The following is a 21,674-nucleotide window of genomic DNA, read 5'->3' on the forward strand; positions in this document are numbered from 1 at the left end:
CATTTGATAATGATTGAAGTTGGAACTCAAGTCAATTTCTTCTGCCTAAGCTAGGGAGTGCTGGGGTCAACTATAGCTACCCAGCTATGGTATTGGTTCAGATCAGCCAATGATATATCACCTCATACAATGTCTAAACAAGACACATGGTTAATTCCAGTTATTTTTATTTAAGTAGAATAAAGTTAACCTAAGGGAAGTAGAGTTAAGACATGGCAGGGCAGCTCAGTCAAGTGGAATGCATGTCCTGTAATACGTGCAAAGTCATGGACGCTACTGGTGTCCTAGACGACCACATGTGAAGGAAGTGCTGCCAGCTGCAGAAACGTATGCTCCGGGTTTCAGAGCTTGAGTGGCGGTTGAAGTCACTGTGGCACATCCGCAAGGCTGACAGCTATGTGGATAGCACATTCAGAGAGGTGGTCACACCGCAGCTTAAGGGCCTGGAGACAGAGGGGGAATGGGTAACCACCAGGCAGTCTAATAGAAGTAGGCAGGTGGTGCAGGAGTCCTCTGGAGGCCTGCTCACAAATCGGTTTTCCGTTTTGGAAGCTGATGAAGGCACTGGTTCTTCAGGGGAGTGCAGTCAGAGCCAAGTTTATGGCATTACAAGCAGCTCGGCTGTACAGGTGGTGAGGAAGAAAAAAGAAAGAGCAATAGTGATAGGGGATTTATTGGTTAGGGGAGCAGGCAGGAGTTTCTGTGGCCGTAGACGTGACTCCAGGATGGTATGTTGCCTCCCTGGTGCCAGAGTCAAGGATGTCATAGAGCGGCTGCAGGACATTCTTCTGGGGGAGGGTGAACAGCCAGAAGTCGGGGGTCCACATTGGTACCAATGACTTATGCAGGAAGAAGGATGTGATCCTGCAATCAGAATTTAGGAAGCTAGGTAGAAAATTAGCAAGCAGGACCTCAAATGTAGTGATCTCCGGATTACTCCTAGTACCACGTGCCAGTGAGTATAGAAATAGGAGGATAAGGCAGATGAATATGTAGCTGCAAAGATGGTGTAGGAGGGAGGGCTTTAGATCCCTGAGATACTGGGAGTGGCCCTGGGAGAGATGGCAACTGTACAAGCCGGACAGGTTGCTCCTAAACAGAGCTGGGACTGAGTTCCTTGTGGGGCATTTTGCTAGTGTTGTTGGGGGGACATTAAACTAACTCAGCAGAGGTGTGGGAACCATGAAAAAATATGAGAGGAGTACCATGGTGCACAAAATACTGGGAGGGACAGATAATACTAGTATAGAGTATAGTATGTTTATAGGTGAAGTCTGGGCGAGGGAGAAAGAAAAAATCTAAATCAGGGTTACTATGTATGTATGTGAATGCACACAGTATAGTAAATAAGAAGATTGGGGAGTTACTGGTGCAGGTTGCCATGTGGAAATATGATGTTGTGGCGACCTGGCTCAAGCTCAAAAGGGCAGAACTGGGTGTTAAATATTTGGCTGGAGCTAAGGGACATAAAGGGTGCAATTACATTGCTTGGTGTAGTCTATAGACCCCCAACTAGTGAGAAGAACATAGAAGAACAAACCTGCAGGGAAATTACAGAGAGATGCAAGCATTATGGACTTGTTATAATGGGTGACTTTAATTACCCGAATGTAGACTAGGACAGTGGTAGTGTAAAGGGTAGACAGGGGCAGAAGTTCCTAGATTGTGTTCAGGAAAATTTTCTACAGCAGTATGTATCCAATCCAACAAGAAAAGATGCACTGTTGGACTTGGTTCTTGGAAATGAGATGGGCCAAGTAGATCAAATGCCAGTGGGGAAACGTTTAGAAGACAGTGATCATTGTATTGTATGCTTTAGGGTGATGATAGACAAGGACGACAGGCAATCCAGAGTAAGAATAATTAACTAAACGGGTGCTGCCTTCGATAGGGCAGGAACAGAGCTGGGCCAGATAGACTGGAACAAAAGATTGGTGGGAAAAACTGTAACTGAACAATGGGCTACCTTCAAAAAAGAATTGGTTCGGGTACAGTCAAGGTATATTCCATCGAAAGGGAAAGGTAGGGCAAACAACCAAGAGTTCCCTAGATGAAAAAGGCGATAGAAATTAAGATTAAAAAAGAAAAAAAGTGTGCTTATGACAGGTGTCAGGTAGAAAATACAACTGAGAACCAAGAAGAATACAGAAGGTTCAGAGAGGAGGTGAAAAAGCATATTAGAGAAGCAAAGAGTGATTGTGAGAAAAGACTGGCAGCCAACATTAAGGGGAATCCCAAAATCTTCTATAGGCATATAAATAGTGAAACAGTGGTAAAAAGAGAAGTAGGGACCTAAAAGAGAATTTACACATGGACGAGGGGGCCATGGCTGAGGTATTAAATGAATACTTTGCATCCGTCTTTACCAAGGAGGTAGATGCTACCCAGGCCATGGTGGCAGACGAGGAAACTGTCACTAGAAGGGTTCAAAATTTATAAGGAGGAAGTGTTGAATAGACTGTTAGTATTTAAAAGTTGACAAAGCACCGGGACCAAACGAGATGCCACCAAGGATATTGAAGAAAAGGAGTGGAAATTGCAGAGGCGCTAGCTATAATCTTTCAGTCTCCTCTAAGCTCAGGGGAGGTGCCAGAGGACTGGAGAAGTGCAAACATTACACCCTTGTTCAAAAAAGGTTGTAAGGATAAGCCCAGCAATTACAGACCAGTCAGTTTAACTTCCGTGGTGAGCAGGATTCTAGAAACAATTATTTGGAATAGAATTAGTAGTCACATAGAAAAATATGGGCTGATAAGAAAGAGCCAGCATGTGTTTCTAAAGGGGGAATCATGCTTAACTGAGTTTTTTTGAAGAGGTAACAGAAAAGGTCGATGAGGATAATGCTGTTGATATGGTGTACATGGACCTTCAAAGGCATTTAATATAGTGCCACACAACAGGCTTGAGAGAAAAGTTATTGCTCATGGAATAAAAGGGACAGTAGCAACATGGATACAAAATTGGCTGAAAAATAGAAAGCAGAGAGTAATGGTCAATGGATATTTTTCGGGCTGGAGGAAGGTTTGTAGTGGAGTTCCCCTGAGGTCGGTATTGGGGCCCTTGCTTTTCCTGATAAATATTAATGATCCAGATCTTGGTGAACAGGGGACAACTTCAAAGTTTGTGGATGATATGAAGCTTGGGAGTGTTGTAAACTCCTAGGAGGATGGTGTAGAACTTCAAAGGGACATAGACAAGTTGGTGGAGTAGGCAGATAGGTGGCAGATGAGATTCAATGCAGAGAAGAGTGAGGTAATGCATTTTGGTAGGAATAATAGGGACAGACGATATAAAATTAGAGGTGAAATTTTGAAGGGGATGCAGGAGCAGAATGACCTGGGTGTATATGCACACAGATCATTGAAGGTGGCAGGGCAGGTGGAGAGAGCAGTTAATAAAGCATATAGTATCCTGAGTTTTATTAATAGGAGCATAGAGTACAAGAACAGGGAGGTTATGCTGAATTTATATAAGACACTCGTTAGACCTCAGCTGGAGTTTTGTATACACTTCTGGGCGCCACATTATAGGAAGGATGTGAACACATCGGAGAGAGTGCAGAAGAGGTTTACAAGAATGGTTCCAGAGATGAGAAACTTCAGTTAGGAAGATGGATTGGAGAGGTTGGGACTGTTCTCCTTGGAGAGAAGGTGGCTTACAGGAGATTTTATAGAAATGTTCAAAATCATGAGGGGGATGGACAGAGAAAATAGGGAGAAGCTGTTCCCACTCATAAAAGGATCACGACCAAGATTTAAAGCATTTGCAAAAGAAGCAAATGTGATGCGAGGAAAAACTTTTTCACACGATGAATGGTTCGGGTCTGGAACGCACTGTCTAGAAGTGTGATGGAGGCAGGTTCAATCGAGGTTTTTAAGAGGACATTAGGTGATTATTTGAATAGAAACAATGTGCAAGGGGATATGGGGAAAAGGCAGGGCAATGGCACTAAGTCATAATGCTCATTTGGAGAGCTGGTGCAGACACGATGGGCCGAATGGCCTCCTTCTGTGCTGTTAAAATTCTGTCATTCTTGACTAGATTCAGACAAAGCACAGGGTGATCAGAAATGGGTGTCCAGATGCACCAGGCTAGAGGATTAAATCATGATAATAAGTATGAGAGGGTTGCACTCGTTCTTCATCTTACAAAATTCACCCAGATCAATTCAATGCACTTTGGCAAGAGATTATGATGGGGTTGAATTGAATACTATACCTGTTACAGGTGTGCTCTGGTTTGAAACATTCTCTGTTGTGACTGACCGACTCGTCTCTGGTGTAGGCTGTTGAAGAGTGCTCTGCTGTTCTACTAACTTGACTGCTGCTAGTGCATCGGGAGGAAAGTTTTGCATGTCCACAGACACTAGGCAAACAAGCTGATCTGAAAATTAAAAAATAGACACATTATGTCTTAAATCAAACTAGTTATGTACCTCTTATAACTCATCTAATACCATTACTGCTGCAATCATTAAGTGCTCTCAGTATAGGTAGACTATTGAGACCAACAAATACAGCAAACAGATGGGGAGAGAATTTGAGCAGTATTCTGCTGATCTCCTGCCATATATTCAGCAGAAGTCTGAAAGAGACTGTGTAAGCAGTTTTAGCTCTCTGCACCTTACCCTGGAGTTTCTGACAAAGTTATAACAGGCGATTAGGGGAACTCTGTGGAAATTCCAGGTGATGATATTTAAGACAATTTTCACAATTCATTACAAAATGATGCTGTGTCCCTTACACTTTACCCTTCGGCATAAAGTAGGACTTGGTTTGGATTGTACTACAATCCAATTAAAATCTTTTTAAACAGTTTTTCGGACATAAATCATACATGGCAATTAGGAAATGATGATCATCCGGATTTTTAAAAATTCAGCAAAAAATATTCTTCCTGGTCATTCACACACGACAATTGGGCCAGCGCCTGTAGCGTGTTAACAAAAATAAAGCACTGACGTTTGTAGCTATTTGAACACAATTTTCCTTATGCTTTTATTTTCTTATTGCCTTTTTCTTCACTTCCATTATTGCCATTTTTCTTTATCTGCTGGTTTTAAAACTTCTCCATGCCCTTCCTGTATCTTGTCATTAATTGAAATTCATTTCTGCACAAATTTTGTATCATAATACAATACAAAATCTACTGGTCCAGATTTCAAAATGGAATGTTTCCTAATGGAAACATTGGTCTTAAAGGGGGTCATGAAAGAATCTACAGCTTCTGAAACAATGACACTAGTATGGAGATAAAGTCAGCAGCACAACATGGGCTACTTAGCAATAGGATAATTACACAGGGATAAAATGCTTTTATTGATACTTTTATAAAAAGCATCCCTACTTACCCAAATCCAAGTGACATTCTCTGAAAAGGAAAAGCAAGCATCAGCCAACATCCAAAAATCCTAACTCACCGATGCTTCTCTCCACTTTGATGATCTTGGTGCAGGTCACCTCTCCCAGGCTCGACAGCATATACAGAGCTTCCAGGCTGGCCAGTAACAGCAAAATATCTTGGAGAGACAAATGGTTCACAATCTCTCGATAAGATTCCTGTTCCACACACTCACAGATAATATCTACATTCTCCTCAATTTTACAGAGGTTAGCCAAGATTTCCATTCCTAGGATCAAGAAAAAAGTTAACCTTTTTAATGCAGAACTTGGAAACAGCTTCACTTCACAGAAATAAAAGGACGAGATAAGGGGTAAAACCATGAATTATACACTTAAAACAAAACACAGTTGCCCTACTGCAAACTCAAGATGCTGAAATAAATTAATAAAAATAAAAACACTGCAGATGCTGGAAGTCTGAAATATTCATAGAAAACGCTGGAAACATTCAGCAGGTCAGGCAACATCTGTGGAGAGAGAAACAGAATTGATATTTCAGATTTGTGACCTTTTGCCAGACCCAAACCTGAAACATTAACTCTGTTTCTCTCTCCACACATGCTCCCTGACCGAAGTACTTTAAATTATTTATATATAGGTTTAATTCAAGCGTATCAATCAATGTTGGTTGGGGAATAAATATTGTAACTGGTCATATTATTTCTCACAAAAGCAGTTTACTCAGGTTTCCTGCCTAATGGCCCATGTGTGCATACATACACACCTCACTACTTCATCTTTCAGCTGATTTGGCAAGGTTTAAGCAACCACCCACATTCATGCACTTGATTACTCAACTTGACAACTACCCCCCAGTTAATCCCACAAATATTAATGGTAGAGTCAATTCTAATGCAAGCCTTAAAAAGAAGCAATTATATCAATAGGAAAAAGCCTAACTTTCCCATTTTCAACAGTTTAAATTCTAATTCTTATCATTTTCTTTGTTCTACTTTTAAATTAATTTTGCCTCATTCAAGTTCCATTTGCCAGATCTCCCTGAGCTTGAGTATTTGGGAAACCAGCAGGTCTGAATCCCAACTTTCCGGAATTGCAGCACTGACAGCAACGTACTCATTTTCTACAGGGCCAATAATGTAGTCTGCAGTCCTTTGGGCGTTAGAGATCTATATCTGTGGTTGCAAATGTCTGTACTCAATATAGAGTCTGATTAAAATTTATTTGAATAGTGATGTTGTGCAAAAAGACGAGATTCCTTCTTCAAAGTAAACTCTATAAACTAGGAAAAGCATAGCAGCATAAACGCACCACCGCTGTAGCAGCATATATTTCTCTCATGAACCCCGTGTGATTAAGGGAGATCTGCAAGCGTACAGGCAACAACACTCATTCTTGTGCTTCCAAACATCTCAAGGGCAGCACTGAGACACAGAACAAAAAGGCTCCATGCATTCCTGACCCTTTATCCAACCTGTCAGACCAAGCAATGAAACACTTAACAGCCTCTTTTAATATCACCATAACACATATTAAATGACTTTAAAGGCAATTGTTGAAAAGCAAACAAGGCTCTTGAGAGTTGCTTTATCGGACCAGGAGTGTTTAAAAAAAAGGGTCATCAACTTATCGGTGGTACAACAAACTTTCCAGCATGACGAGGTGTACTGCCACAAAAATAGTTTAGCAACTGAATAAAGCATTCACTTAAAAAGATACAAGCTCCATTCAACAAATGTGCCACATCAACTAACAAGACTGTACTTATCAATCCGCAGAGAGACAGACTTACCTCGAATTCGAAACCATTTGTCTGTAGAGTAAAGGCATTTTGTAATGGTGTGAAAAATCACCTGGGTACTTTGGAAGTCGATGGGATCCAACTGCAGCTGAAAAGAAAAGTAAACTTAAGAGCTCTGCAAGCAGGGTTGTTCTGAATAAGTCATCTTGAGGATGTTAAATGTAAATCATGTGGCTTACTTGAATTCAACCCATGCAAATGGAACAGGATGAATAATTGGGTAAGGGAATTATTTCAGCAGTTGAAGTAAGCCCTAGTGGACTGCAGTCTACAACATAAAGCTCCCTCAATTGCAGTGCGACTGGTAATTTTCCTCAAGACCGTCAAAGACAAAGTATAAAAAAGCAGGAAGTCACTGATACAGTGGAAACCCTTTTTGAAGCTAGGGCTTCATGTACACTTGACAGGCTGTAGTAGAACGCAACTTACTCGTGTTTTATGGAATTATAGGAACTTCCTCGATCCCTTACTTTAGATCTCCAGTTAGGAACACAGCTTTCAACATGGATTGGATTTCTATCGCTTACTTTTTGGGCAGGGAATTATAAAAACAGTTTGATCGAACAGCATACCACATTTCAAAAATATGGTAACAAAGTTCAATGCAGAGAAGTGAGAGGTGATGCATTTTGGTAGGAAGAACATGGACAGATAATGTAAAATATGGGTGAAAGTTTGAAGGGGATGCAGGAGCAGAAAGACCTGGGTGTATATGTGCATAGATCTTTGAAAGTGGCAGGACAGGTGAGAGAGCAGTCAAAAGCATTTAGCATCCTGGGTTTTATTAATAGGGGCATAGAGTACAAGAACAGGGAGGTTGTGCTGAATTTATATAAGACACTCGTTAGACTTCAGCTGGAGTATTGTGTACAGTTCTTGGCACTATAGGAAAGATGTGAACACATTGGATACAGTGCAGAAGGGAATTACAAGAAAGATGCTAGAGACGAGAAACTTCAGCTACAATGATAGATTGCAGAAGTTCGCACTGTTCTCCTTGGTGAGAAGGCAGCTAAGAGGAGGTTTGATAGAGATGTTCAAAATCTTGTGGGGGCTGGACAGGGTAGATAGGGAGAAGCTGTTACCGCTTGTAAAAGGATCAAGAACAAGAGGGCACAGATTTAAAGTGACTTGCAAAGAAGCAAATGTGACGTGAGAAAAAACTTTTTCACGAGTGATTCGGGTCTGGAATGCACTGCCTGGAAGTGTAGTGGAAGCAGGTTCAATCATGGCATTCAGGGGGGCATTAGACAATTATTTGAATAAAACAATGTGCAGGAGTACGGGGAAAAGGCAGGGCAATGGCACTAGGTCATAATGCTCAATTGGAGAGCCGGTGCAGACACGATAGGCCGAATGGCCTCCTTACGTGCCATTAAAATTCTGGCTCTAATTATAATTTAAATAGCAGAGCAAAAATTCCAACAATTTACTGAGCATTTATTAGATGAGGTAACATTAGATTTTCAAAACAGACTATGACCTTGAATACCAAATGGTTGCAAGTTGGGTCTCTCTATAGCGTTTTGCCAGTCTAGTCGTCTGTTAGCTGAAGCCAATTGTGATACACCAGGCTTCAGCAATGTCATGCCATGTGTTTTGTTTGAGACATTAACCAATTATGATAAATAAAGAATTTCAAATCAGAACCAAATAGCATGTTACATCTGAGAGGCAGCTTTTTCAATATGGATCTGGACAGTTTCTTTCCTCTCACCTTTTGCTTCTCCACCTTCCCCATTTTCTTCCGAACAATGAACGAATAAGGTTTTCACCTTTTGAAATGCAAAGAGTAGCCTAAAAGCCAGCAGTTTTGCATTTCCTTTCTTTTGGTGACCTTTCTCCCCTTTTCTTCTCATGAAGCATATATGTTTATCTATTAACCTCCCTCAAGATCCTTTTCTAAATGAGATGGGAGGTTCTTGTTCCTTTTATTAAGCCTCTCAAGTTCAAATACTGTATTTTAATCTTTCAAACAACCAGAAGGTGAGTTATTGCTGGAACTTTCATCTTCTCAGTGGTACCTAAGTACCCTCATTGGAAATCTTTATCCTTCCAGTCATTTGATCTTTGACCACGCTCAGCCACGAGCACACACTTAAGCTTTCCTGAAGGTTGAGGTCAATGACAATCAGTATCTTGTGTGCATGCACACTTTGCAAACAAAATGTGACTTGGAGTATAATAGCAATATAATATGTTCTATTCATTATAATAATTTCAGCAGCTGTGCCAATTTGATTGGAGTGCTGCCATAGTTACAGAAAGTAAAGAAAAAACTTTACTATTTACTATGTCAATACTTAAAACATCCACTGGCAATCTCAGTCAATATGAAAAACAACATATGTTAACCATGTGAATAGCATGACTTAGGGCATAATAAATCAAACCCCTATGTGTGGGACTGGATACAACTTATGTGCCCACAAATGAATTTCCATCTTTGAAAGGAAGGGGTTTAGGAACCATCTAGGGAAACAAAGCCAAGAATAAACGAACAAACTATGTTTTTTTTATGCACAGATTCTAAATAAAAAGAGTAAAGTATCCAAAGGACATCCATCTATTTCACAAGTTCCTGCAAGAAAGCAGATTACATCGCACAATCTCCATCAGCAGATTAAATCTACTTATTAACTGGCAAATTGCTGGAATTAGTTATAGTTAAACCAAAGGGAAGGTTATTATTTAGTACGTCTATCTTCCACACCTGACTTTTGCAGGCTGTCCTTTACGAGTATACCAGGAAGCCAAAGAATTGATCCCCAATGCTTCTGTGCATCCAGGGATTAGCCAGTTGAGCTACAATCACACTGGCTACAATATTCCTAGGTGTGACTTACCTGACAGCTGCTTCCACTTGCTGAGCTTACATGAATGAAGCCAATCCAACCCATCATATGTGACTGTTTGCAGGAGCACATGAAATCACCATTGTTTCAAGCTGACATGGTATAAGGAAAGCACCATTTTTTCACAGAATCAATTAGAGCTCATTTCTTCACAAGCTTGCACTTTTTGAAGTTTAACCCCTTATATGCTAAATTAGCCTAAGCAGCCACATCCTGACGTAAATTATCTGAAATTCGTCCTAGTTCAAATTATTTAGAAATGCAAAACAGGAGTATTTTAGTTAAATAAATGACGTATGTATAACTAGAAGTTTTTTTTAATCAAAGAAAAATAGCCGATGTACACAACTCTGCACTCTAGCCTAGCCAAAACATTTAAACAATCTTTGCTCCTCTCTCCACTCCCCAACATTTATAGGTGAAATCTGGCTGTCAATTGGCTATATTCAAAATGTTGAGCAGTCAATAATGCAAATAGGTAATTAAAGACCATTTTAAAAAATTTGGATTAGGAACTCAAACAAATAAGACCATAAGACATAGGAGCAGAAATTAGGCCAATCGGCCCATCGAGTCTGTTCCGCCATTCAATCATGGCTGATAAGTTTCTCAATCCCATTCTCCCGCCTTCTCCCCGTAACTTTTGGTCCCCTTACCAATCAAGAACCTATCTATCTTGGTCTTAAATACACTCAATGACCTGGCCTCCACAGCCTTCTGTGGCAATGAATTCCATAGATTCACCACTCTCTGGCTAAAGAAGTTTCTCCTCAACTCTGTTCTAAAAGGTCTTCCCTTTACTCTGAGGCTGTGCCCTCAGGTCCTAGTCTCTCCTACTAATGGAACCATCTTCCTCATGTCCACTCTATCCAGGCCTTTCAGTATTCTGTAAGTTTCAATCAGATCCCCCCTCATCAGTATAGACCCAGAGTCCTCAAACGTTCCTCATATGTTAAGCCTTTTATTCCTGGGATCATTCTCGTGAACCTCCTCTGGACCCTCTCCAGGGCCAGCACATCCTTCCTGAGATATGGGGCCCAAAATTGCTCACAATATTCTAAATGTGGTCTGACCAGAGCCTTATAAAGCCTCAGCAGCACATCCTTGCTTTTTATATTCTAGTCCTCTCGAAATAAATGCCAACATTGCATTTGCCTTCCTAACTACCGACTCAACCTGCAAGTTAACCTAAAGAGAATCCTGGACTAGGACTCCCAAGTCCCTTTGCACTCCAAATTTCTGAATTCTCTCCCCATTTAGAAACTAGTCCATGCCTCTATTCTTCCTACCAAAGGGCATGACCTCACATTTCCCCACGTTACATTCCATCTGCCACTTCTTTGCCCATTCTCCTAACCTGTCCAAATTCTTCTGCAGCTTCCCCAACTCGTCAATACTACCTGTCCCCCCACCTATCTTTGTATCATCTGCAAACTTAGCCAGGATGCCGTCAGTTCCTTCATCTAGAACATTAATGTATAAAGTGAAAAGTTGTGGTCCAAACACAGACCCCTGCGGAACTCCACTAGTCACTGGCCGCCATCCTGAGAAGGACCCCCTTATTCCCACTCTCTGCCTCCTGCCAGACAGCCAATCTTCTATCCATGCTAATACCTTGCCTCTAACACCATGGGCTCTTATCTAACGAAGCAGCCTCCTGTGCAGCACTTTGTCAAAGGCCTTCTGGAAGTCCAAGTAGATGGCAGTGACTGGAAAGAAACCTTGGTCCATTAGAATTTTATTACTGTATAAGGTATATGCTCAGCTTAAATAACCTGTAACTTTGCTATGTTGTACAAATAATCTTCCAGGGGCTTAGAAAAATCATAAAATTATAAGAGATGTCTATGTTTTTCAATTCCAAGATATTCAGCATTGAATAGTTTGATTCTCTAATGGAATAAGAAAAAACAGCGTATCCATTTATCTTACCTCTGCCATTACATTCCCTAGTGTGTCCAGCCCCATTTGCTTAAGTGAGACGTGACTATTGTGAGCACATAACAGCAGGAACCGCAGGCATGTTCGGTTAGCTAGCAGCTTGGCGTTCCCTTCTTCCATGGATAGATTGTGGATAATAACTGCTATCTGCAGCACCCTTTGCCCTTCTAGGTCGTTAATGCCCAATTTCTGTGGAGGGTGGAACAAGACAGAGTCCCATCGATCATCGCTAGCAGCTTCTAGGATTGAGGGGCAAAGATTGAAAGAAAATTATAAAATTCAGTCATTGCAGCGCCCTGAGTGGCTGGCTGTCCATTTTACATTGTATGTTAAGTAGCTTAATGAACATTATTGGTGAAAATAGCATTAATTCTGGAATAAATTCTGTTACATGATTTATCGTAACTAAAATACAAAATATTCAAGCCTATTAAGCTGGATGAGTTACACAATGCTTGGACTTTGGATTTTTAACTATTACCTAAAGTTAAAAGCATTAACTGAACTACTCCAGGTGAGTTTTAGAGAATCAGTTCCAATTTTTATTTCTCTACTGTAAAGTTATATGTCTCTATTTTTGATGTAAGGAAGAAACAGAGCTTTAGGAATAGGGAAGGGCAGTGGGATTTGTTTTGGATTGCTGCAGCAAACAGTTTGATAGGCACAAAGGACTGCATGGCCTTTAATGTGTTAAATATCTACAATTTTAATTTTAAACTACACTGCAGAATTCTTTAACAAAAATCTTGACTCCATATTGACTGAAGTTTCATTGTATACTTTTTAATTAACTGTGTTTTTCTCTAAACAATTATCTAATAGTGTTTTTGTAAAAGGACCATGGGTGCAATTTAATCTAGATTGAGTTAGCCGACATTTGCCAGCATTACAACTGCCGTCAGCTCTCCAGTCGCAAATAGCTAACACTCCCTGCATGGTCTCACATGTAAGTATTTTATTGGAAACAACAAAATTCAAATAATAGTAAAGCAGTGCTCTCAACATGGTGTAGCACAGAGTGTGGGTTTCGGATGCATACTAATCTCAATGTCAGTCACAGGGGTCATCAAGTAATGGCCAGGAGTTTTCCAATGAGAGGGAGGATAAAAGGCAGATAGTGTCATTCAGAAGTCTAGTAGTAGACTCAACATGAATATTGCCAGAAACCAGCTCATCTTCACAGGGACAAAATAGTGTATGGAATGAGAATTTATTTTTTAAAAAAATGTAAATGATCACAAAAAGGGGCGAATTCATCAACTCTGACCTAGCCCCACCGTGTAACTGAACATGTGCCAGTTCCACATGTGGAGCTATTGTGAGTGCCTTTTGAACTTCATGTACGTGGTTCTGTACGGTTACTTCTATATTGCTACCAGTATTCTGAAATCCACTCTGCAGGATGAACTGGCAGCAGTACCATTAACATATTAAGGAATTTCTTCTAGAAGATAAACATGCATAATCAATAAGCAATAAGCAATACCTGCCCAAGACTGAATAAAATCAGCCTGCAAAATAAAAAAGCCCAATCAAATCCAATGAAATGCTTATTAGCTTTTCAATACATAACCACATTTTTAATAATAAGATCAGAATGTGTTTAAAATTTTAATTTCTGATGCTCAGTACTGTACTAAATTTGTTCTCACTAAATAAACTCACGATAAATTGCATGTTAATTCGATATAAGACTGCCCTTAAAAGTAGCCATATGATACTGCTGGCAAGGTCATTAAACCTAAAAGCTTAATATCAGTTTTAAACATCTGAAACCCTGTCATAGCCCCTGCTCCTTCCAGCAATCATGTTTGTGGAAAGCCAGGATTTTTTTTAAAAGTGTCATTCTCTGCCAGCAGATGGAGATACTATATTAAATTCACCAATTTATTTGCCATATTACAACAGCTGCTGTGATCAAAGCTTTTCCATGAAGTCAAAGTTCAATTTTCACCTCATTAAAAGTTTGTTTCCATCTAATATTCCAGAATTTACATTATCAATAGCATAACTGATCTCTAAGATGACTCCAAATCTCCTGAGAATCATTATCCACCCCACCCCTACCAAAACCCATTACTAGCAAAGTGTTTCTTAGGACCATCACTAGGCCATGAATCTCTCCATTAGTGACCTGGCCAGTAAGCTCATGTTGGTCGAGATTCCTCCTAAGTTGAACACGCTACTATCAAGCAGCATTTGATCTTGCAACAAGAAAGAGCTAGGCAAATTGACAATTGAAAGTCTCAATGACGGTCAAGGTGGAAAACTTAAAAGAAACAGCCTTCCGAACTGGGAGACAAGCAGTCTCCACAACAGTTGCATATTTATGTTTGTGCTGGCTTTAGAGCCACTGTTGCTCAGCAACCTTGGCTTACCTTTAGATTTTTGACTTTTGTCTCCAATAAGCTCCCGTACTTCATGGTCTTCAACTGTCTCTTTCCAAAACTGTTAACAATATTAAGTGTGTTTTAAATTTGTGTGTGCAAAATCAGATTAGACACAAAACATGAGAACAATTCGCTTCTACAAAGTCAATACTGTCCTTAACATTTACTTCCATTCATGTTTGCTTTGTATAACTTTGAAAGAAAATGTTGAAAAATGCAGCATGTTATAAAGTCTGAAATTCAGGCAAATTTCAGTCATCCAAAAACAAAGTTCCAACAGGTACCTGTAAGGTTCTTAATGCATGTTGCATATAAATCACCTTTTCAATAATAGATAACCTATCAACATTTCTCAGAAGTCAGGCTTTCTTTGGCTGTCACAAAGACATTAAAATGTTAAGCAGCTGGTCAAACAATGCAAACTAAATATTTGGGAACACAGCCTGATCGGGCCTCCCTCATTTGTGCTTCCTCCCTGCCCTACTGGAAGACTCTGCAACTACTTGCTCCTGTGGGCTCCGGCACTTGATCTGGGGTCTGCTTGTAGTCCCAGCAGTGGTCAATGCTCCTGGTGGCACTGCTGGGGCTATAACGCTGCAAGACAGATTGGCTGGCAGCTCATGAGGCGGAACTTCCTCCTGAGTGAGGGCTGGAAGTCTTGCAATCAGCCAATTAAAGCTCCTCGCAGTGTTAAATGGCTACGGGGAAGCTGGAATCAGTAGTAATGCTGACTCTTAGGAAGCCAGGTCAGGAAACCCTACAATCTGAAAATCCTACCCAGGAGTTGCAAATGGTACTGAACACTGTGCAATCTTCAGCAAACATACCCAGTTCTGACCTTTTGTTCAAGGGAAAGTCATTGATGAAGCAGTTGATGGTGACTGGGCCTGGAACACAAAGCTGAGGAGCTCCTGTGGCGATTGGCCTCCAACAACCACAACAATCTTCCTTTGTTCTAAGTATACTTAACTCCAGCCAGTGGAAAGTTTCCCCACCTCCAGATTCCCAACAACCTCAATTTTACTAAGCCTCATTGTTGCCATACTCAGTCAAGTGCTGCTTTGATGTCAAGGGCCGTCATTCTCACTTCTGCAATTCAGCTCTTTTGTCCAAGTTTGGACCAAGGCTGTAATGAGGTCTGAAGCCGAGTGCCCCTGACAGAACCCAAACTGAGCAGCAGTGAGCAGGTTGTTGCTGAGTAAGTGCCATTTGATAGTTATGTTGACAACACCTTCATCAATTGGAAAGATGTCGTGCAGTACAAGTCATCAACACCACAACCAGGCCATCGGTGGGGCACATAACTTTTGTTGAATCTGGTGCGCTTAGCCGTTCTCATTATCACGTGGAATGAATCAAATTGGCTGAAGACTTGCTCATGTGACGATGCTCAGAAGGAGCACTTTTAGCTGAAGATGGTTGCAAACGCTTCAGCCTCATCTTTCGCCCTCTTGTGCTGGGCCCTGCCATAATTGAGAGTGGGGATGCTTATGGAGCTTCCTCCTCCGGTTAGTTTAAGCGTCCACGAGAATTCACGGCTGGGTGCGGCAGGACTGCAGAGCTTTGATCTGTTGGATGTGGGATCGCTTAGCTTTGCCTTTAGCATTCTGCTTCCATTGTTTAGTGTGCATGTATCTTCATGCAATCGTCTTCGGCCAGAAGTACCAGGTGGATGATCAATCGCAGCCTCCTCCTGAGGTTCCCAGCATCACAGATACCAGTTTTCAGGCAATTCAATTCACTCTACACAGTATCAAGAAATGGCTTAAGACACTGGATACTGCAAAGGCTATGGGCTCTGTCAACATTCCAGCAATAGTGCTGAAGACTTGTACGCCAGAACTAGCCACTTGTCAAGCTGTTCCGGTACAGCTACAACATTGGCATCTACCTGGAAGTAGTTAATGCTGACTCTTAGGAAGCCAGGTCAGGAAACCCTACAATCTAAAAATCCTACCCAGGAGTTGCAAATGGTACTGAACACTGTGCAATCTTCAGCAAACATACCCAGTTCTGACTTTTTGTTCAAGGGAAGGTCATTGATGAAGCAGTTGAAGGTGACTGGGCCTGGAACACAAAGCTGAGGAGCTCCTGTGGCGATTGGCCTCCAACAACCACAACAATCTTCCTTTGTGCTAAGTATACTTAACTCCAGCCAGTGGAAAGTTTCCCCACCTCCAGATTCCCAACAACCTCAATTTTACTAAGCCTCATTGTTGGCATCTATGTGGAAAATTGCCTGGTTCACAAAAATCAGGACCAATCCAACCCATATAATTACCGCCCCTTCAGTCTACTCACGATCATCAGCAAAGTTTAGAATGCTATCAAGCAGCACTTATTCATCAATAACCTGCTCATTGACATTCTGCTGGGGTTCCACCAGAGCCACTCGGCTCCTGGCCTCATTACAGCCTTGGTCCAAACATGGACAAAAGAGCTGAACGCAAGAGGTGAAGTGAGAGTGACTGCCCTTAACATTAAGGCAGTATTTGATCGAGTGTGGCAACAGGGAGCAAAACTGAAGTCAATGAGAATCAGAGGGAAAACTGTCCACTGGTTGGAGTCATACTTAGCACAAAAGAATATGGTTGTGGTTGTTGGAGGTCAATCATCCCAGCCCTGGGATATCGCTGCAGGAGTTCCTCAGGATAGTGTCCTAGGCCCAACCATCTTCCGCTACTTCATCAATGACCTTTCCTCCATCATAAAGTGGGGATGTTCACTGATGATTGAACAATGCTCAACACCATTCGAGACTCCTCAGACACTGAAGCAATCCATGTCCATAAGAAGCAAGACCTGGATAATATTGAGGCTTGGGCTTCTAAGTTACAAGTAACATTCACTCCACACAAGTGCCAAGCAATGACCATCTCCAATGAGAGAGAATCTAACCATCTCCCCATGACATTGAATCCCCCACCATCAACATCCTGCAGGTTACCCTTGACCAGAAAGTGAGCTGGACCAATTACATAAACACTGTGACTGGGAATCCTGCAGAGAGTAACTCACCTCCTAACTCCCCAAAGCTTGACTACCATTTACAAGGTACAAGTCAGGAGATGGAATACTCTCCACTCACCTGGATGAGTGCAACTCCAGCAACACTCAGAAGCTCGACACCATCCAGGGCAAAAAAGCCCACTTGATTGGCACCCCATCCAGAGACCTACAACATTCACTCCCTCCAGCACCGATGCTAGTGGCAGCAGTGTGTACCATCTACTGCTTTAATATGCCTTTAAGGGATATCAGCATGACATCACTAGAAAAAAAGTGTCATGTAATCCAGTCTTAGTTTCACTTTTGCTTTGAGCAGAGCACACACACTGATATCTTCAAGTTTTACATCTATGCATAACTGTTCTTCTGTGCCTAGTCTTAATAAACCCGCATCATGTTTATCCAATCCCTATAGCAATTGGTGCCTTGTATCTTGTACAGTAAATTAGCCCAAGGTATGCTATTATAACAATATGACATGGTGAACAGCCTTAGATCGTGCTACAAGGCAGGAGACGACCCTCAATGTTTTGATCAAGCCGCAACAAAGTTACAATGCCAGAAAGTGTTGAAAACACAGTGTGGTCACTGCGCAGAAAATCTTTGGAGATATAGCACTGAGCTTGTGCTCAAGTAAAGAGCTGGTAAGCAGACGGTTCCCTCGCTGTGAGATTGCAGTTCATGGCTATTAGTTCCATGAGTGGGACAGCACAACGAGAGGACCAGCACTGGATTAACTCAGTTGGGAAAGGCGAGTGACCAGGGTGTGGGCCAGATTAACAGCGAGCAAGGGAGACAAAAAAAAAAAAAAAAAATTGGGCCACAGAAGATTGCGATTATAACAGGTGGCTTTGGGAGTTGCTGAACAATAAATTGAATAAAAAGAAAAGATGCCATAATGCATTCCCACCACAAAGGCACACATCCCAGGCACTACAGAAGGGAGGAAGGTCAAAGGAATATTGTCAGAATGCCCACAAAATTCCCCCATTTGAACTGGCTGTAGCTGACCTACTATCCGAATTCAAAACATTTAAATAGCTAACTGAGCTATGGTTTCTTAATTCAGGTGTGTCTGAACCAGACAAGCAAGCCACAGAAATTTGCCTAGGAATTCGGAATGAAGGTCAACACAGGCAGAACATGTCAGGATCAACGGAAAAAGAGCTAACAGATCCCCAAAGATACGGACTACTTTGGAAGACTGCTTCAGAAATCAGGTTAAACTTCCGAATTCATTGGTTAGAGTTTGTCATTTTGACAACAGCCTACAGAATCCATAGACTGCTTTGTCAGCAAGAAAAAGGTACATACTGTGATTTTTCAAATGCAGAGCTAGCGGACAGAATTGTTGAATTGGTGGTTGCATCTATTCCCATGGAAGCATTCCAGAAAGATCTGGACAAGCCCAAAATGTATAGCATTGAAGAGCTACTCAAGGGTGGACACAGGTACGAAGCGATCCTCGCAAGACGATGAAGCTTATAGGCCCTAAGTGCAACCCCAATTGTTGACGCACTAGAACATCCAAACCTTGCAAGAGACATGGAAGCTGTGGACTTCTGCATGCACCAAGGAAATGCTTAGCTTTTCATCAATTCTGCAAGGTATGTGAAAGAAAGGGCCACTGGCAGCGGCAGTGCACTAGAGCAAAGGCTGATGCAACTTCAAAAGAGCTGTGCACTGATCCAGACAGACAGTACACAATGGGTACCTTCAAGCGGTAAGAATGTCCATCTGGTGTCCTGTCAGGAACATGTATATGAGGTGATTGACAAACCAGAAAATGACGACGTGCACAATGAGATGAAGAGCGATGAGCACGTTTCACACCATCAATCTCATGGAAAACATAGATGCCATCACACCATCTGAATTGTTTGACAGGATTCAAATGATCTGTCCTAAGAAAGTTGGTAACAATTCGTTATTGGCCAAAATTGACAGAGGTAAGTACCAACATACCACCTCTGCAAATTCTGAAAGGCATGTATCCACACATGTATAAGGCCATAGCGAAACCTACTGCTGTGAAACTTGCTGTGTACAACAGTTCACCAATTCGATGTGTAGGATCCATAATCCTGGAGTGCAAGTACAATCAATCCTCCTGGGTGTTATAGATGTTCTACATCGAGAAACTAGGTTTCATTGATTGCAGATCTACCGGCATGTTGTGACCTCACACTAGTAACAGTCCATGGAATTAGTCAGACATCATAGGGCAGATCAACCTCAGAAACTATCCCTATCGCCTCAGTTCATAATTTAACATCAAGATATCCAGAATGTTTCATCAAAATTAGCACTTTCAAGGCAGCTACAACATTATATTTGCAGCAGAATGCAAATCTGTCAATTGATCCGCCACATAAGTGCAGCATCCACATACAAAACAAATTGAAGGTTGAACTAGACAAAATGGAGAAAGCTGGAATCATAAGAGTACGAGAGCACACAAATTAGTGCAGCTCAATCACGTATCATAAAGAAAGATAGGTCATTAAGGGTATGCCTTGATGTACAATGTTTAAACGCAGCTTTGAAATGTTGTCCTTACAAAATTCTCACATTAGCAGAACTAAATCTGAGATTTGCAGGTGAAAAATTCTTCGCGAAGTTTGATACCAAGCATGGTTACTGGTCAGTACATTTCCTGGAGAAGTCCCAAAAGCTTACTACATTTCATACCCCATTTGGACAATACTTTTTTTTTCAACGACTTCCTTTCAGGCTGTTAGCCAGCATCTCTCTCGAGCTCACATGGACTGCATTACATGCAGTGTGCCAGGATATTTCTGTATCGCAAATATAGCTGCTGTGGGAAGAACAAAGCAAGAACATGACCATAATCTGCACTTATTGATATAAACAGCACGTCATGAAGGATTGGTGTTCAACAGTCTGAAAAGTGACTTCAACTTGCAGCAGAACAATTTCTTCAGTTCTATTTATTCCAGTGCTGGCATATGTCCCAATCCAAGTAAAATAGAGGGTATTAAAGCTATGCCAACACCTAAAGTTAAGGAGGATCTAAGATGTCTAGATCTTATTCATTTCTTGTCTCCATACATTCCCAATTTCACTCAAAAATCTTCATTGCTAAGGGAATTGTTGAGAAAGGAACTTTTCCTGTGGCACAAAGCCCACCAATACCTCTTTCAAACACTGAAACAGTCATTATCAGAAGTATCGACATTGCAGATTTATAATCCTAGGAGATAACTATCCTGGAGATCGATGCCTCACAGAAAGGTCTGGGAGCATGTATACTACAAAAATGCAAACAGAATACATTTGCTTCCAAATCTCTGTCCATAACTCAATCCACCAATCAAATATTGAGGGGAAACCTTAGCTTTCGTCATTAGAATCATGTGATTTCATACCTATCTCTTTGACAAAAGATTTATGGTACAGACCAACCACAAGCCACCAGGGGCGATTCAGTGAAAACCATTGATCAGTGCACCACCAAGATTGCAGTGTCTTTTGATAAAGATACAAGGTTACAACCGAGAGATTAGGTACAAGTCAGGTAATCTGATGATCACATTGGATACACTTAGCAGATTGCCTAGCCCAGCAAAAACAGAAGATATATCCTTAGATCTACAAGTTGCCTTCATTGACATCAAACTTGAAGATGTTCTCCAAACTGATCTGGTACATTTCGCACAATGCTAATACCAGTAGCTCCAAGCAGAAACAGCAAAAGGTTCTAGGCTACAGAAACTGTGAAAAACCACCATTGAAGGATGGCCTGATTCAATTTAGCATGCCCATGTTGGCCTTATCGGGATGAGATAGGCATCTTCCAGGGAGTCATTTCTTAAGGCAGGAAGGTAATTATACTGGAATCTTTGCAGCTTGATATTCTTCAACAACTTCATCACTCACACATGGACTTAAATCAAACAAGACAACTCACAAGAGACACTGTCCATTGGTCAGGTATGAACAATGACACTGAAGTCGTCATCAAGAAGTGTGAGGCATGTCAAAAGTATATGCCAAGCCAGCACAAACGCCATTGATTCCACATGAAGTTCCTATTCATCTTTGGTGCAAAGTCGCATCTGATCTCTTTCATGTCCACAGTTCTGACTTCATCGTCAAATACTTTAACTACCAAGTACTCCATTATTCAACAACTGCACAACACATCAAGCACAACTGTCATGCACAATCTAAGTGCTATTTTCAGTTTATTTGGTTTGCCTACAGAGATCATTACAGATAACGGTCCACAATTTATTGGTATGAGAGACAGGACATGTGTGAGAAGTGGAATGTCAATCACACTACCTCTTTTTAT

The 21,674-nt window shown here is 41.3% G+C and overlaps 1 protein-coding gene across 2 annotated transcripts in view; it reads right to left on the reverse strand.

The window, feature by feature from the left end:
• The window catches only part of LOC121281934 (AT-rich interactive domain-containing protein 2-like), a 298,430-nt gene that overhangs the window by 63,454 nt on the left and 213,302 nt on the right, over window positions 1–21,674 (reverse strand). Inside the window, exons 7-11 of one of the 2 annotated variants that reach the window (XM_041195162.1) lie at window positions 14,336–14,405; window positions 11,949–12,196; window positions 7,153–7,243; window positions 5,420–5,629; window positions 4,219–4,383 (exon numbers count right to left, since the gene is read on the reverse strand). In XM_041195162.1, the coding sequence (XP_041051096.1) occupies window positions 4,219–4,383; window positions 5,420–5,629; window positions 7,153–7,243; window positions 11,949–12,196; window positions 14,336–14,405 (784 nt within the window). Of the gene's footprint in view, window positions 1–4,218; window positions 4,384–5,419; window positions 5,630–7,152; window positions 7,250–11,948; window positions 12,197–14,335; window positions 14,406–21,674 lie in introns of both variants that reach the window. The other variant, XM_041195161.1, reaches the window with a different exon arrangement.

This window comes from Carcharodon carcharias, chromosome 9, assembly GCF_017639515.1.
Source record: "Carcharodon carcharias isolate sCarCar2 chromosome 9, sCarCar2.pri, whole genome shotgun sequence".
Classification (NCBI taxonomy): Eukaryota; Metazoa; Chordata; class Chondrichthyes; order Lamniformes; family Lamnidae; genus Carcharodon; species Carcharodon carcharias.